The 14,282-nt window shown below is 48.1% G+C and overlaps 7 protein-coding genes across 7 annotated transcripts; 4 read left to right on the top strand and 3 right to left on the bottom strand.

Annotated features, from left to right (window-relative positions):
- Window positions 1-904: 904 nt before the first annotated feature.
- Window positions 905-3,259, bottom strand: BT62DRAFT_620642 (uncharacterized protein). The gene is made up of 17 exons (XM_043181632.1): window positions 2,932-3,259; window positions 2,799-2,880; window positions 2,649-2,742; window positions 2,569-2,593; window positions 2,474-2,505; window positions 2,373-2,422; window positions 2,284-2,316; window positions 2,216-2,227; window positions 2,143-2,156; window positions 1,838-2,089; window positions 1,734-1,791; window positions 1,610-1,677; window positions 1,514-1,552; window positions 1,427-1,457; window positions 1,306-1,373; window positions 1,213-1,257; window positions 905-1,158 (listed from the first exon to the last, which is right to left on the bottom strand). Exons 2-17 carry the CDS (start codon window positions 2,818-2,820, stop codon window positions 1,030-1,032), a joined length of 972 nt encoding a protein of 323 aa, XP_043043533.1. The 5' UTR covers window positions 2,821-2,880; window positions 2,932-3,259; the 3' UTR covers window positions 905-1,029.
- Window positions 3,260-3,658: 399 nt separating this feature from the next.
- BT62DRAFT_928820 (cytochrome P450) lies at window positions 3,659-5,899 on the bottom strand. Its single transcript, XM_043185583.1, has 9 exons — window positions 5,472-5,899; window positions 5,390-5,418; window positions 5,128-5,337; window positions 4,641-5,075; window positions 4,408-4,584; window positions 4,246-4,353; window positions 4,037-4,197; window positions 3,908-3,985; window positions 3,659-3,852 (listed from the first exon to the last, which is right to left on the bottom strand). Exons 1-9 carry the CDS (start codon window positions 5,719-5,721, stop codon window positions 3,762-3,764), a joined length of 1,539 nt encoding a protein of 512 aa, XP_043043532.1. The 5' UTR covers window positions 5,722-5,899; the 3' UTR covers window positions 3,659-3,761.
- Window positions 5,900-5,987: 88 nt separating this feature from the next.
- Window positions 5,988-7,214, top strand: BT62DRAFT_620367 (uncharacterized protein). Its single transcript, XM_043181630.1, has 4 exons — window positions 5,988-6,213; window positions 6,267-6,632; window positions 6,683-6,905; window positions 6,959-7,214. Exons 1-3 carry the CDS (start codon window positions 6,035-6,037, stop codon window positions 6,798-6,800), a joined length of 663 nt encoding a protein of 220 aa, XP_043043531.1. The 5' UTR covers window positions 5,988-6,034; the 3' UTR covers window positions 6,801-6,905; window positions 6,959-7,214.
- On the top strand, window positions 7,133-8,017 carry BT62DRAFT_928819 (uncharacterized protein). The gene is made up of 2 exons (XM_043185582.1): window positions 7,133-7,506; window positions 7,555-8,017. The coding sequence occupies exons 1-2, from the start codon at window positions 7,381-7,383 to the stop codon at window positions 7,918-7,920; spliced, it is 492 nt and encodes a 163-aa protein (XP_043043530.1). The 5' UTR covers window positions 7,133-7,380; the 3' UTR covers window positions 7,921-8,017.
- Window positions 8,018-8,533: 516 nt separating this feature from the next.
- BT62DRAFT_620534 (uncharacterized protein) lies at window positions 8,534-9,002 on the top strand. The gene has a single exon (XM_043181631.1). The coding sequence runs from the start codon at window positions 8,567-8,569 to the stop codon at window positions 8,882-8,884; it is 318 nt and encodes a 105-aa protein (XP_043043529.1). The 5' UTR covers window positions 8,534-8,566; the 3' UTR covers window positions 8,885-9,002.
- A 984-nt stretch (window positions 9,003-9,986) lies between these two features.
- BT62DRAFT_886065 (cytochrome P450) lies at window positions 9,987-11,968 on the top strand (the record flags this gene model as incomplete). The annotated part of the gene is made up of 11 exons (XM_043182866.1): window positions 9,987-10,106; window positions 10,159-10,287; window positions 10,345-10,504; window positions 10,555-10,638; window positions 10,692-10,788; window positions 10,851-10,977; window positions 11,027-11,146; window positions 11,199-11,376; window positions 11,432-11,538; window positions 11,599-11,735; window positions 11,785-11,968. The coding sequence occupies 11 exons, from the start codon at window positions 9,987-9,989 to the stop codon at window positions 11,966-11,968; spliced, it is 1,443 nt and encodes a 480-aa protein (XP_043043528.1).
- Window positions 11,969-12,281: 313 nt separating this feature from the next.
- BT62DRAFT_1073415 (uncharacterized protein) lies at window positions 12,282-13,615 on the bottom strand. Its single transcript, XM_043178932.1, has 4 exons — window positions 13,434-13,615; window positions 13,133-13,229; window positions 12,376-13,073; window positions 12,282-12,322 (listed from the first exon to the last, which is right to left on the bottom strand). Exons 1-3 carry the CDS (start codon window positions 13,573-13,575, stop codon window positions 12,704-12,706), a joined length of 609 nt encoding a protein of 202 aa, XP_043043527.1. The 5' UTR covers window positions 13,576-13,615; the 3' UTR covers window positions 12,282-12,322; window positions 12,376-12,703.
- Between the last annotated feature and the right edge of the window lie 667 nt (window positions 13,616-14,282).

The raw sequence follows: 14,282 nt of genomic DNA, 5'->3' as shown, positions 1-14,282 counted from the left end.
ATGGCGTTCAGTGACTTCTTCAGCGGACCGTCGTCGGCGCTCTATTGACAAATAGAATTGACTTCGGTATCTATAAATGGAATCAAGCAAGCCAACACCGTTCCCCGTCAGGTCTCGATTCGACGTATCAACGCCCGATCCTGAGGCCGAGGAGCAAGGTGAAAAAAAGAAAGGAGGGCCAAGGTGTCTTACCATGAATAACACAATACGCCTTCAAATGCTCGTCCCAATGCTTCGACTCGTATCACGGACCATGGTGAGCAAGTAGTGCTTAAACTTCCCCTAACACGGTTGGGCACGCGTCATAAGACGGCAAAAGTATAAACTAGATGATTTTGGACATAAAGCAACAGACATAAAGCAAGGCGACTCACCAGCATGCTGCATAATGAATCTCATTCTGCACTCAGCACTTCGAAAAATTTTCTCATGTATCTTCAAGCCAGACGATGCTGATGCAGTGGGACCAAGTGACGATGGCCGGAGCACAATGCCAAAGTTCCCGGTACAACATATTTAAAGACCATAGAAGAAAACGCGTAGCGTCCCTACTTCACGGTGGGCAGGTCAAATGATACTAGAACAAGATGAACTCACCATAATACCACATCCTATGTACCTGACGACCTTCAGATACGCGATCCTGGCGGGGTAATGGAAAGGCTCGACTGTGATGAAAACAGTGGTGTGGTAATGAAGAAATCAGCCTTGTCTACACGTGGAAACTCATTCTCACGTTTGTTTGCCGACAATCCCGACGATCAACGGGAAAAACATGAATGTTTTCGTGGACAAAGCTGGCTCCAGCTTTGCCGACGGCGACAAGGTACGTATCATAAATAATACTCGCCATTTACACGACTCATGCTCCTCGCGGCTTCGTACACATATTTACATATAAATACCCCTTGGTATAACATCTAATCCAGAGGGTATGAACCAGAGCAAACTTATACTCGCAGCCCTCTAATCACTGACAAGTCAAAAGCATGCAAAAGAGCGAGCACGAGAAGCAAACGAGGGAAGCATTTAAACTTCGATCTGTTTGGTTCGGTGCGAACCAGCCTCCGCGCTGTCGTCCCATTCCGAGTTGCCTTTGCCATTGTAGTTGTTAAGATCATACATTTCATGGTGTTCCGTGTTCACCGTGATGACGAGCTTTGAAATGACATCAGTAAAGGGCACAGGGCAATCGTTTATCCTAGGACTCACTGCATCATTTCGAGTCGAATGTCCCCCGGTAGCAGGGAGTGGACGCTAAGAGGACGATAAGAGGCTTGACGTAGGTTCTGAAACCATACTCACTTGCCCTGATATATGACTCGACGTGTTGTCCGTTGACGACGGTGAAGTAGACTTCCTTGCGTTTAGGCCTGTGTGACTCTGCTGTTAGATACCCAGAAGATAGCTACATGGAATAACGCACTGGAAAGAACGGAGTTGCAGTAAAGCTTCGGCTGTCGAATGCAGGTGTTTGAACCTATGGAGTCACACTGACAACGGTTATACATACCAGAACGAAGCTAAATCCTATATGCAAGCCCGTATTAGGCTGAAAATGCATCTATCTCAGCGCTGCGGTGGAAAAAAGTCATAGATGTAAACACACCTTTCCGACATAAAGTGACAATTCCACGATAGCAAATACCGTCGTCAACAGACCGTTCGCTACGGTCGCTATGAAAGCGTGATGAGGACTTGGAAAGGCAATACACCCTGGTTGCAAATTTTACCTCGCACAATTTTATTGAGCATTTTATCCGTCGCTCTGAACCCGGTTCGTCGTTGGTTCTACATGAGACTCAATAAAAAGCAATAGAACGCTTGATGTACTCACAAGATTCAGTGACATTATAACGGTAATAAGGATATCAACGGCAGCCGTTGTGGCCAACCACAGGCATCCGATGGATTCGAATTTGGTAAAATCCGCTAGCTTGACGACCCACGAAACAGCGATACCAGATCCAATGGCGGAAAGCCCAGAAATAATAGACAACGTGACGACAATGGCAGTAAGCCACAACTTGCCTGTCAACACTTTTATCCGCCATGCAAAGAAAAGCTGGCAAAACGTCCCCGTGATACCCTGAAGCAAAAGGCCGTCAACGCATGTCCAACCAAAGGCTATAAGGCACTCACAACGAGGGGAGGGTCTTATTTAGTGAGAGTATGTGAGCAAAGCCAGAAAATAGATCAAAGGTGGGGCGCGTACCAGCCGCAAGAACTGTCCACGTCTAAGAATCAGATATTTGTAGTTCTTCAAAGGGCCAATACACGTACGCCAATCGGCATTAGCAAATGCAGTGAGGTTCTCTGAACAAGCCGACCGTTAATAAGAGAACGTCGCGAAAATATTGGAAGATGTGCACCGAAATTGTTTACGAGCAGATTGTATATCCACCACATTGCAAATATCGTACTGGGAATGAAATCAATACTGTGATTGGAATAACACAGAAATATAATGAACCTTAATGTATCGGTGAAAAGCAGGAGCCCAACCTAAATTCGCCTCTGAAGTTAGCATGTCCGCGATAGAAAAACGCTTTGTAGGAAGCCACATACGTAGCATTTAAGCCATACTCTGTCTCTGCGACCCAACGAATCGTTGTAAGTAAACGCTATAAGGGGAATAACGAGCTCACTTTGAGAAATGTGTCCAGAATGAAAAACACTGGAGCAGCATTATGCCGTAGAGTATACATGCAAGGAAAATCCCCACTAGGGCTGGTCCATGTGCTGCAATTACACCCTCCGATAAGCGGCACTCCTTCTCACAGTGCAGAACAACTCACTAATCGCAATAGGACTGGTCATGGCAGCAACGCCAGCGAAGTCGAAGTGAGGGTTAGGGAAAGAAGACTTGAAGGGTAGGATCTAGCCGCTGCTCTAGTAGTATTTCTGGAATGATATGTTCGCGTGACAGACATTCAACAATCAGGGTCCCAGGATTCAGCATCTCAAAATCGAAAAAAGATCGGATCGGAGTACAGATCCGGGAACCAAAAAATCTGGAGTGCGTGGGAAACCGATACGCCTGTCGTGTTGCGACACAAGCGCATGTCGCAACGCAACCCTGAAATCCGTGAAATATAGTTGTAGGTGCCAGCCTGTCCTGGACTTTTCAAAAGTGATGCCTAAAACTTAGAGCCAGACTGCGCCTGACGCTATCCATAGGCTCGTATCAGATTAAAATGTAAAAGACATCCGTGCTTTGACGCGTGCAATAGCGGAGCCGGTTACGGTTTAATTGGTATCCGCACCGAGACACTGAAATTCCACTTCCTGATCGGGGACCTGGTGTTTGATTTGTACCACATTCGAATTTGTTCTGGAAAATGGAACTGAGAGGAATTTCAAAGCTTCCGGAACTTGGCGATACTAGGTGCTAACCTCGTGCACTCAGGACTTGCAGTCCAGACTAGGCATTTTTCCTTTACGTATAACTGGTTGATGTCGCTCCAATGTTAATCCTGTAGGACTGAGACTTTGAGAGTTGGTCCTTGCAAATCTTGCGAGTCGGCTTATCAGATGCACTAGCTATTAGTATTAAGTCGCCGGCAACCAAGTGCGTCAGTCGTAGTCATGGTCGCTGTCGATCAAGAAAATGGTGTATGTTGCGCAGTCCAACCTTAAGTAGGAGACAATCAGTTTCGTTATAAGTAGCGATGTTCGTTCCTACGTTACGAAAATTAATTTCGGGCATACTGTGTATGGACGTCTCCTCCCAGCAGTGGGAAAACGTTTACAAAATACTCTCAACCAGACCGCTTCACCACATGCGCTTTTAGGTTTTGTCCCCGGTGTACTGGAACGAAGTACTCCTTGAAATGAGCGAATTCCTCAACCCTGCAGGATGAAAAAGGTCAGCGCAAGGCATCAGGGACCAAACTACGCCGCTTACCTCGCGCCATCATATATCTTCAAATCCAGCTTGCGGAACACGTTGCCGAGGATAAGATATAGTTCTGCCCAAGCCAGACTATCCCTCGGCCGTCAGAAATACACATGACGAAAGGCGGGCGAGTCTCACTTGATTCCCGCGCACATCCTCGTCCCTCGTGAAAAAGCCACTAGGGAGTTTTCTAGCTCTTGTGCGTTTGGAGCGAGCCATCGGTCCGGGTTGAAATGCAGAGGGTCCTTAAAGACCTCGGGGTCGAGATGGACAAAGCTTACGGCCATCGACACGTCGACCTGATACCGGGTTCAGACAAGCATACGAACGTGAAAAGACCCGCGTACTCCTGCTGGGACGGCATAATCGGAGATTCGAGTTGCTTTCTGCACAACGCGAGGTAGCGCAGTGACTACCCCATGACTTAGGCGAAGGGATTCCTTGATAAAGGCAGTCTAGGGAATGATTGAGAATACAGACCAACTGGATTGACGACAATTCTTCCTTACAAGGTAGGGCAGTTTCTCAAGCGATTGAAGAGACATAGGCTGGTTCTGATCGGGCCATACGTCTTGGAGCTCTGCCGTTAGCTTCTTGTAGATGTAGAGATCATTGAGTCCGTAGAACGTCCCGGTGTAGCATGTGTTTCCAACGGTATCACTTCCCGCCTCAATTAGAAGCATTGCCTAGCAATGGCATACTAGTCAGGCAGTAAATACGTGAAGCGACGATAAAACGTTACCTCGTCCAGGAGAGAACTCTTGGATGGCCTCGTATGTCTCTCCGAGCTTGGATGCAACAAATGGTGGTAAATCACTTCGTGTGCATTGTTTTTAAGATTATCTTCATTATCCACAAAGTTGTCGATTTGCTTCGTGAGCATATCACGAAGGTCGAGATTGGCACGCAAAGTAGGGTCAAGTCTAAGAATGATAAAGTCCGGCAAGTTCATGAGAACTACGGGAAGCAGGGGGAACCATTTCCAGACCCAAAGGTTCTGGATCTGGATGGCAATGTTTAGAAGAAGTTGGTGACGGAAACCAGGTACATCGAGACAACCAAACGATTGACCAAAGCAATAGGTGGCGATGACTTCAAGAGCGACAGCGCGGAAGGCAAAATAAAAGTCAACAGGTTCGTCGGCATTCTCAGATAGGCGAGATACTAGCTTATCAACCTGTCGTAATATTAGACGATCGCTTCTCGGCATGTTAGGTAACTGGACTTGCAGTTGCTTGAACAACACCTTCAAGTCGAAGTACCGCCCGTCGATGGAGGAAGGGCGCCATCATCTCGCGACGCGCCTTGTGCTTCTGAGGATCTGTAAATCCAAAGGAGGCCTCTGTGAAATAGAAACATTTGTAGAAGAATGGCTCCTTCGTTAGATTCGTTCCCGTTCGATAGATATCGCCGTATGCTAGGCGTTCACTGAAGTGCAGCTGAAGACCAACGGTCAGTCAAAGGTCCTGAAAACCTCAAGAAGCCGCATACGGAGTTGGGTCCATAACGGACGACAGGACCTATACGGGGATAATGAGAGGGCCGCTCAAAGTAATACAGACAACATACTTACCGTAAATCTTGTGCAATTCTGCCAATTTCGACAACATTTCTCCCCCCTGAACCACATCGTAGTAGAAATGGTATAGACTCGAAATCGCAGCGAATTTTGGACCAGGGAATCTGGCCAACGGGTGAAAATAGAGTCGGTAGAACACGACAATCGCCAGCCAGGAACAGGCCAGTGTCATCAAATATTTCCCTGAGAGAAACCACAAGGTGCTGGCGAAACTGGCATTGATTCCATCAACGGGACGATCCATGTTTGCAGCGGGAGATATCTTCAGAAGATGGAGGAAAATAATAGCCCAAGAGATGGGGGGAAATGCGGGACTACTTTAATGATCCACTAGGGGCCACATGTCAAGAACGAAGTTTCAAAAAGCGTCTTAGGGCGTCTTCTGATATTGCGTAGGCACGGTAGTGGTGCGAAGGGATCAAGGTCCAACTTGGCCACTTTAGGAAATCACGGTGGTCACGTAGGAATTGCTTCCGGGCCGGTTATTCGATTTAGCAGGAACTGACCAAGCTCCTATCTTTCGTTAGATTCTTTCTGATGCCTCCTGCCGTGATAGCATGCGGAATACAAATCCATTAAATTATTTAATAAATCTCAATGGACGGTCAGGTTACCGTCACCGCTCCCGCTCCATGTCTGCATCATTGAGTCCTACTGATCTCAAATTCGGTACCGCAGATGGAAAGCTGTGGACACGAAGGCTCTATGGCCAGGAAGCTCAGGCTGCCTACTTTGTGTGAGAATTCCTTTTTCCTTTCTCGATGCTCGACCCTGACATGCCGTATCTAGTGACCATGGTGAAGGTTTTACAATGTATGCGGGGACCTTGACTGCTCGGTTCACACCGCCCCGTTCTCGCGCCGAGCTAGAGCTGCCCGTCCAGAAAGCTTGGATCAAGGCCCGCCACCTGTCCCCCACCATCGCGTGCAGGCAAACGAAGCACGACGGCCACTACTGGTTTGAATACCAAGTACCCACAGCTGTCGAGGCGCAGGCATGGGCTGAGGAGACGATATTCTGGCACGAGGAACCCAAGACACTCCTGCAGACGGACTTGATGCTCGAGGACAAGTGGTGGAAGTGCAGCGATGGTCTGTATATTGTCCAGCTACATTTCGTACCGTCCGCGGAAACTCCCGGTGATTGGCACATCGGGTGAGTGGGCCACTGTTCACTGCATCAGTCACTAATTAAATATCTTCCAGTTACCTCGCGCCGCATAATAGTATAGATGGACGCTCTCTCATGAAATTACTAGAATATATCTTGACCTGGACGCTCGAAGAGCTCAAGACACCTACAGGCGCACCAGATATCGACTGAGGTTCAGAACCTATCCGCCTTGCACCCACGCTTATTCTAGCGGCCCAGTTACCTCTGGATCAGGCTCCAGAACCCAAAGCCGCCCCCGCTCCTCCTCCGGGATTCGTATGTCGAGCTTTGTCCCTTTCTTCTCCGCAGAACATTGATATGTTCCACAGATCCCCTTCCTACCGGCGGTAGTGGACGCCGATCATACGAACGCTAATGAGGCGAATAATGTCAACGCTTTGCTTAGCCTTACGCCTGAGGAGACGGCTCGCTATCGTCAAGTGTGTCGCGCACGTGGCGTAACGGTTACCGACCTCATGCTCGCACTCCTCGCCCTTGCGGAAATAGAGTCCACCCTGCAGATCGCTCTCAAGTCAGACAACGGTGAGCTAGCCGCCAAGAATATCGGCGCTTACGAGCAGGCCTCGCATTTCCTCATTGGTTTCTACTTCATTAACCATGTAAGTCAGTCGTTCTAATTCTTTGCTGCCAAATTTCATGTCCTTAGCGTCACAAACTCCCCGGCGAATACTCGACCCTCGAAAATGGTGCCCTTCTCTTCGGCTGTGAGGGTACGAATCTGTTGTTTGACATGGCTACCATGCACAAAGCTGTCGGATTCGACAAGGAGGCCGGAAAGATACAACGTACCGCGACTGACGAGGTCCTCTGGGATGGAATCGTCAAGATGAGCAACTCCGTTGCGAAGAGCACCCCGGTAGGTAACCACTATTCGTTTCTCCTCCCTCTTCTTATTATCTACCAGTCCGACTGGACCGCAGTCTTCCAACGGGAGGTAGACCGGCAATTTGCGCTCGACGAGGGCCTACATGACAACTCGGCGTTCCACATGCGGGTACCTATGATATCTTCCATCGGTGACTATCACGCTATGGATATCCTCAATCCGTTTGTCCCTGAGACAGGCGCGCTCGCCGATGAATTGGCCGTCCTAGGACAATATCACACCATCCGGGTCACCCATCCGCTTATCGTCCCTATATGCTGGCAATACGCCGGTCGGATTAACTTTTCGTGGTCTTCGGGGCGGAAATGGCTCTCGCAGGAGAATATGGATTTATATGCTGGGATATTCAAGGAGTGGCTGGATATCTGTATTGGTAAGTTGTAGATGTAAGGTGTTGAACTGTTTGGAATCATTAGATATGACATGGAAATAATGGAATGTAGGTATGATTTGAATACTGTACTATATAACATTGTGTCTCAGCAAAGATTGAGCCAGTACAGTCGAAACCCTCCTAACCCATAAATCTTGATACCATAGATTTTGGGACCCGCCAACCCTGTTCACAGGTAAATGGGTTCTGTAGCCCATACCTTTCAGTGAGAGATTTCGCTCTGCTAACCCATACTTAGTTGGTCAGCACACTGACGCTGTGCTAGAAGTGCACTATGAAAAGCCTATACCTTAAGGGTGAAGACTCAGACAGGATCACCGCGGTGGAGGTCTTGGTGAGCTCGCCTCTCATTTACTACCGCAGAGCAACTGATTTTAGTAGGCAAGACAGGTCATTCAATTCCATGGGCCATTGTCGTCAACAATATAGGACAGTATAGGACGGAGAAGCGATCAAGGTCAATTAAATAACGACACCGTGGTTTACAGTCCGCAGTCTTCTTCCGGCGAATAAACTTGGATGGCCGCGATGGGCGTGACTGGAATCCTGAGATGCACGTGATGCTAAAGCAGCGGATGTTGTTGACTAGGTAGAGTAACGTTTGGTGAATACTTGAGTTGCTAACAACACCCTTATATGCTTCTTTCAGTATCTGTACTCTGGACAGTAGAAAAAGGAACATTGATACTACGAATTTTTGCACATTTGGCACTACACAGGACACTGACCCAATCCCTGAACAAAGACTTTCATGTGGGGTTTATTAGGTTCCGCGTTTGCCTTGCGCCTGGAGAGGAGCAAGGCTTGACTGCCTCGCAAAAGAATGCGAATGACTTCAACACCCACGTGGCAGCACATTTGATGGTGAGCCTACGGAGAACCCGCTCTAATGTTACTGTCCATTGTATGTTTCGTAGACGCAGGTCCCGGACGTCGCCAAGATCCGGTGGGTAAAAGATACGAAGAAGGATGCACTTCGATGTCCGCAACCGTCTCCATCTGGAGTGGATGGTACGGAAGGCCGTCATCGTCTCGACTTGGACAGATTCTGTGGGACATATGGAACGTCAGTAGAGCTGACGGATTGTTCTGGTTTTTTTGAAGCATGTTTACTTTAGGAAGAGAGGACTGAGACTTATGCCATCTCTACGTAGCTTCTCTACCTCGCCCATTGAAATAGGGCCTTTTGCGTCAAGATGGATGGATGGCGGTCCCAAGAATGCCTCCGCAACAACACTCCCAGCCATCAGAATGATAATTCACGGGAGCATTTTCACGCGCATATTGTTGGCCATTTTCCGAATGAAGTACCCTGTCGTGCGTTCAGGATCATCGGCTCAAGATTTTCTGGAGAAAGGACCTTGCCACGATATGTCCTTAGACCTACACAGAAGCGCTACAATGTCCGTCGCTTCATCTTTGGAGAATGCCACAGGCAGGAGCGCCGCTACGACCATATGCTTTTCTAGAAGAGATGTCGACTGACATGGACTGGATATTTGGCTGGGTGTTTCCAATACGAAGCATTACGTACTGTCCCCCCGAAGAGACGGATAATGTGTACAGAAGGTAATGAACGCTACCGCACACAGACGGTGACTGGGAGCTGAACGTCGATCTCTGAGTAAACCACGATACTCACCGGCCTTTTCGAACATGGCTCAACTATCTATCTGGTGTGTCGCTTCACAGTACTTTTGCGATGGTCTGAAAACATCTAACGACAATAATATCGCATGATCAGTCATCCCAGTGACAGACGAGCCCACGGGCTGCTACTTCCTACAAATGAACAGTGTGTCAGCGGTCCCGTGGTACATGTAGAAGTGCTGACTCTGCCAGCCGTGAGTTCGTATATAAACCCTAGTCTTCTGAGGTTTCTCCCAACAAATGGCTCTCCAAGAACACATCGATGGGGTACGACTAGACAGTGCCTTACTGCTACGCAGTTTGGGTTTGGCCGTTGTATTTCTACTTGCCTGGCAACTTCGAAAGGCTATCATCGTCAGAGCAAAGGTCTGTTTTATTATAGCAACTTAATCCTTGGTGTAGGCTAATGTCATTGCAGCTGAAAGAGATTCCTACAGTCGGGTCATCCGGCATTATTGCGTCTTGGATAGATGCCTTTAGGTTTGTCTTTCACGGGGAGGAGATTGTCCGAGAGGGTTACGCGATGGTATATGCAGGCTCGTCTCGCCAGTATTCGTTGTGACTCATTTTTTCGCCAGTACTACGGCGGAACATTCAAAGTGCCGTTGCTCGACAAATGGATGGTAGTTGTTAGTGGGGCCGAGAAGATTGATGACATCCGAAAAGCCTCACACGAGCAATTATCTTTCGTGGGCGCAGCCCAGGATGTGAGCCTGCCTCCTTGCCTTCAATTTATAGCGCGATTTTCATACCAATGATTACAGATTTTCCAGGTGGACTACACGATGGGCCCCAGTGTCGCGGCCGACACCTATCATGCAGACGTTATACGTAGCTCCTTGACGCGTAATATCTCCGCGTGTTTTGCGGATGTTCAGGATGAAATTAAAATGGCCTTCAAAGACAATATACCAATGACCGAAGGTATACTTTCTTACATTCTTCTGTCGGGCAATCTTGTCTTATACTTGTAGACTGGACCGGGGTCCCCGCATACAAAACAATTTTGCAAATCGTGTGTAGAGCAAGCAACCGGATGTTTGTTGGTCTTCCTCTCTGTTAGTCGCTCCTCCATCTTTGAACGTCTTTCTGATACGAACTTATACTCAAGGCCGCAACCCCGATTATATCAAACTCAATATCGATTTCACTGTCGACGTCGTGGCCTGCGCTCACGTTATCAACCTTTTTCCTTCTATCTTGAAGCCGTACGTGAGCTCGTCTAGCCAGATCCTGACGAGGCTGACCCATAGTGACCCTGCACGATTAGAATTGTAGGGTCCGTCTTTACGCCTCGCAGACGTGCTACGTTCAAGATGGAAAAACTTCTTGGTGTTAACATACAGGAACGACTACACCAGGACGACGTGCACGGCAAAGACTGGCCGGAAAAACCGGTAAAGATTCAAACCAGTCTTCCTAAAACTTCGTCTCATACGGTGACAGAATGATCTGCTTTCGTGGCTCATTGACGGAAGCAACGGCAATAGCGAGAGGCGTACAGTGCCAGACTTGATTGCTCGAATGCTTTTCATGAACTTTGCGGCTATTCATACAACCTCCATGGTACATTCATTGATTCCAAAGTTTTGAGTGGCTACTAACCATATGCTCCCAGTCATTCACCACCGCTCTTTTTGCATTGGCTGCACATCCAGAATATGCTCAGACCCTCCGAAGTGAAGTGGAGACAATCATCACGGAAGAAGGCTGGACGAAATCTGCGATGGGAAAGATGAACCAGCTCGACAGTTTCTTGCAGGAAGCTCAGAGACTCTATGGTGGCCTGGGTATCCGTGAGCTCATGCTTCTCTAGCTTGTAGTGACATCCATGCTGACAACAGAGTACAGTTAAGATGAATCGCTTGGTCAAGAAGGATTTCGTGTTTTCAGATGGCACCGTTGTCCCTGCGGGCTATCACCTTTCTGTCGCCGCTGACTCCACGCATATGTGCGAGGTAAACATAAAGCGTGTATGTCATCGCTGAGGTTCCTTCTCATCACGATCATCCATGCAGGAGAACTACCAAGACCCGCTGGAATTCAAGCCGTGGAGGTTTTCTGATTTAAGGAAGAGGGAAGGCGAAGGTATCCGTCATCAGATGGTTACGCCCACTCTTGATTATATTTTCTTTGGCAACGGACGACCAGCATGGTGAGTCATGTCGAAATACCTAGAGGTTGGGTCTGACTTCACATCATAGCCCAGGACGCTTTTTCGCTGTGACTGAGTTGAAGGCCCTTCTGTCCCATGTTCTTCTGAACTTTGACGTGAAGATGGACAAGGTTCCAGAAAGTGGATCGTTCCTCTTCGACCGGTTTCCTAATAAGAGCAGCAAGGTGCTGTTCAGGAAGCGTGCGACTAGCTGTGGAGGCGAATATGCATAATAACTAGCTTTCTGTACGTGACGCTTAACTAATGTCATCTGAATGATACACTTGATGCTACCCCTACACTTGACTAAGCATGCAGTTCTTGCCCGCTATAGTATTTTTCGCCGTAAACATGTTGAGGACCATCATAACTCACTTTTTCTTGGACTCCGACGCAAATATAGACGGTATTCCTACTGCTGGGTCGTTTTCTGATCCTCAGGCCTGTAGTAACATAGCTTTCAGGATGCGTTAACGCGCGCTATAAGGGTGGTCTGTCCGTTCTGACAAATATTCTTATAATACCACGCAAATGAGTAGGCAATTACAAGACTACTTGGTCGAAAGCCTTCCGTATGCAGTAGCGCTCTGAGAAACAAAAAGTGAGAAGATGTATAAAATCGGTCGGAATATCAACTGACGTTTAACCATTCAACCTCCAAAAAAACACCTCTATCTTTCAGCAAAGGCATGGTGTCTTCAACCTGACGCTTCTAACTTTCATGATCCATTAGAGGCTTAAGGCCTTCGCATCTATAACAGCGGCAACCGCCATGTGCGCTGTCATGTAGCCTGACATGGACACTTTGCAGCGCAGGTAGCGACAGTCTGTCAAGGTGAGCATTAACCTCAGCCCAGGCATGAACCCTAGGCTCCCAGTCGATACAAACTTGCTCTACTGTCAATGTCCGCAACGTAGGACTGATGCACATTCCAAAAAAAACCGAGGGTCCAGCGGAAAAACCAAGATCATGAAAAAAGAGGAGAGGTTTCTGTTGTCGGCTCAGATCTAAACGGGCCTGTTGATCTTTGGAAGGAAGCTAGTGAGATGACAGTCGAAGAAAACGGCGACTTGCCCGTCCAGGCGTTGATATCCAACGTGAAGCACTCAAGTGATCCTTGGATCGCGTTAAGGAGTCTCTGAACGGGCGATGAGGTGGTCGCAAAGTATGGTTGGAAAGAGATGTCGGATACGGCTGATGTAGTACAGGGATTGGTTGAAGAACAGCCTCGCAATGTTGCCGACCGTTGCGGCCCCAGCGATAGATAAAGACTCCAACGCTGGTAGGCCATCCGGCGGAGGGAGAATCGGCAGGTAAGGCTCCGGGGCCAAATTTTTCTGTAATCAGAGACAAGGGACAGATGCTTTAGTGCCGGATTCGCTGCAGCAGTGAGTACATCTTCGAATTGTTTGTTCCATACGTGATAGAAGTGAAGATGAGCGTTTGGAGTGGTAGAGAGCGGAGAGCGGCGAGGAAGACTCTGTGTAAGATGACTGGCAACTCATCCCAGAGTTCCTGATTTTGGCGTGAGATAGATTCGATACGGGACGGATTGCAGAGAGAGAACGATAGAAATAAGAGAGATGTCCTTGAATATGTCCACTATCTGCCGTGACGTTGCATGAATTTAGAGCCTTGTTACCAGTGGGGCAACCAACATATGTTCGAGTAATGCAGCAAGGTTCTGGCATCAGTACAGTTGTGCAGCGTATTGTTCTCGAAACAGGTCCAATTCAGAACGTTCCACGATAAACACGTTTGAATAGATATGGCAGCGGCTGAAAAGCAGAACAGCACTGGATATGAGGGAGCACGTTCGTAAGGTGGGGATATCATCATGCAGGAAGTCGAGAATATGATCAATGAGCTCTTGGGGCATGGAAAGGCTAGGCTAGAGTTGGCGGCGCACTGTTCTTGAACGGCGTCGTCATGGGTAGCATATATCTATGGTACGTATAAGCGCCAGAAAGCGAAGCCGTCCAGATATACCAAGGAAAGCAAGATATTGAGTCAGTTGAAGGGAACGAAGAGAGATGATGGTGGTATGAAGTGATCACGGTCGCTGCTCACATGATGATACCTGCAATCCTTTGCTCGCTACTGCCCTTCAACGCCGGACCCTAGCGTATTCCAAGTGATGGCAACGATGAAGCATGTCTCCTAAGAGCCCCGCTCTCCCATTTAATGTCTACTGCATTTTTAGCAGGCGCGGGTCTGGGAGCAGAGGCTTTTCTTCTGTGGCGAAGGGCTTATTTTCTCGAGTCCATGATGCCGACTCGGATATGCAGCTTTGGTTTCACTTCCGCCAGTGCTTTCAAATCGCTACAACAGAATTTTCCTCCCAGAGTGCCAGATGGGATGTCCGCTGGTTTTTGTTTGTTGCCCTTCGGCTCCGAAATCTTTGACATCCGTATTATCGAGGAAAGAGAAATAAAAATGTTTGGATCGTCCGCCTAGCCTATGGCACTGCTTGACCGTCCGCTCGTCGCTCTCGAAGCCATCATTACAAATGCCAAATCAAATCGATTTCGTAAGGTCAGCTTTGC

The sequence above is a fragment of the Guyanagaster necrorhizus genome (assembly GCF_019112545.1).
Source record: "Guyanagaster necrorhizus MCA 3950 unplaced genomic scaffold BT62scaffold_5, whole genome shotgun sequence".
Lineage (NCBI taxonomy): Eukaryota > Fungi > Basidiomycota > Agaricomycetes > Agaricales > Physalacriaceae > Guyanagaster > Guyanagaster necrorhizus.
This window is presented reverse-complemented; position numbering and strand designations above follow the sequence as displayed.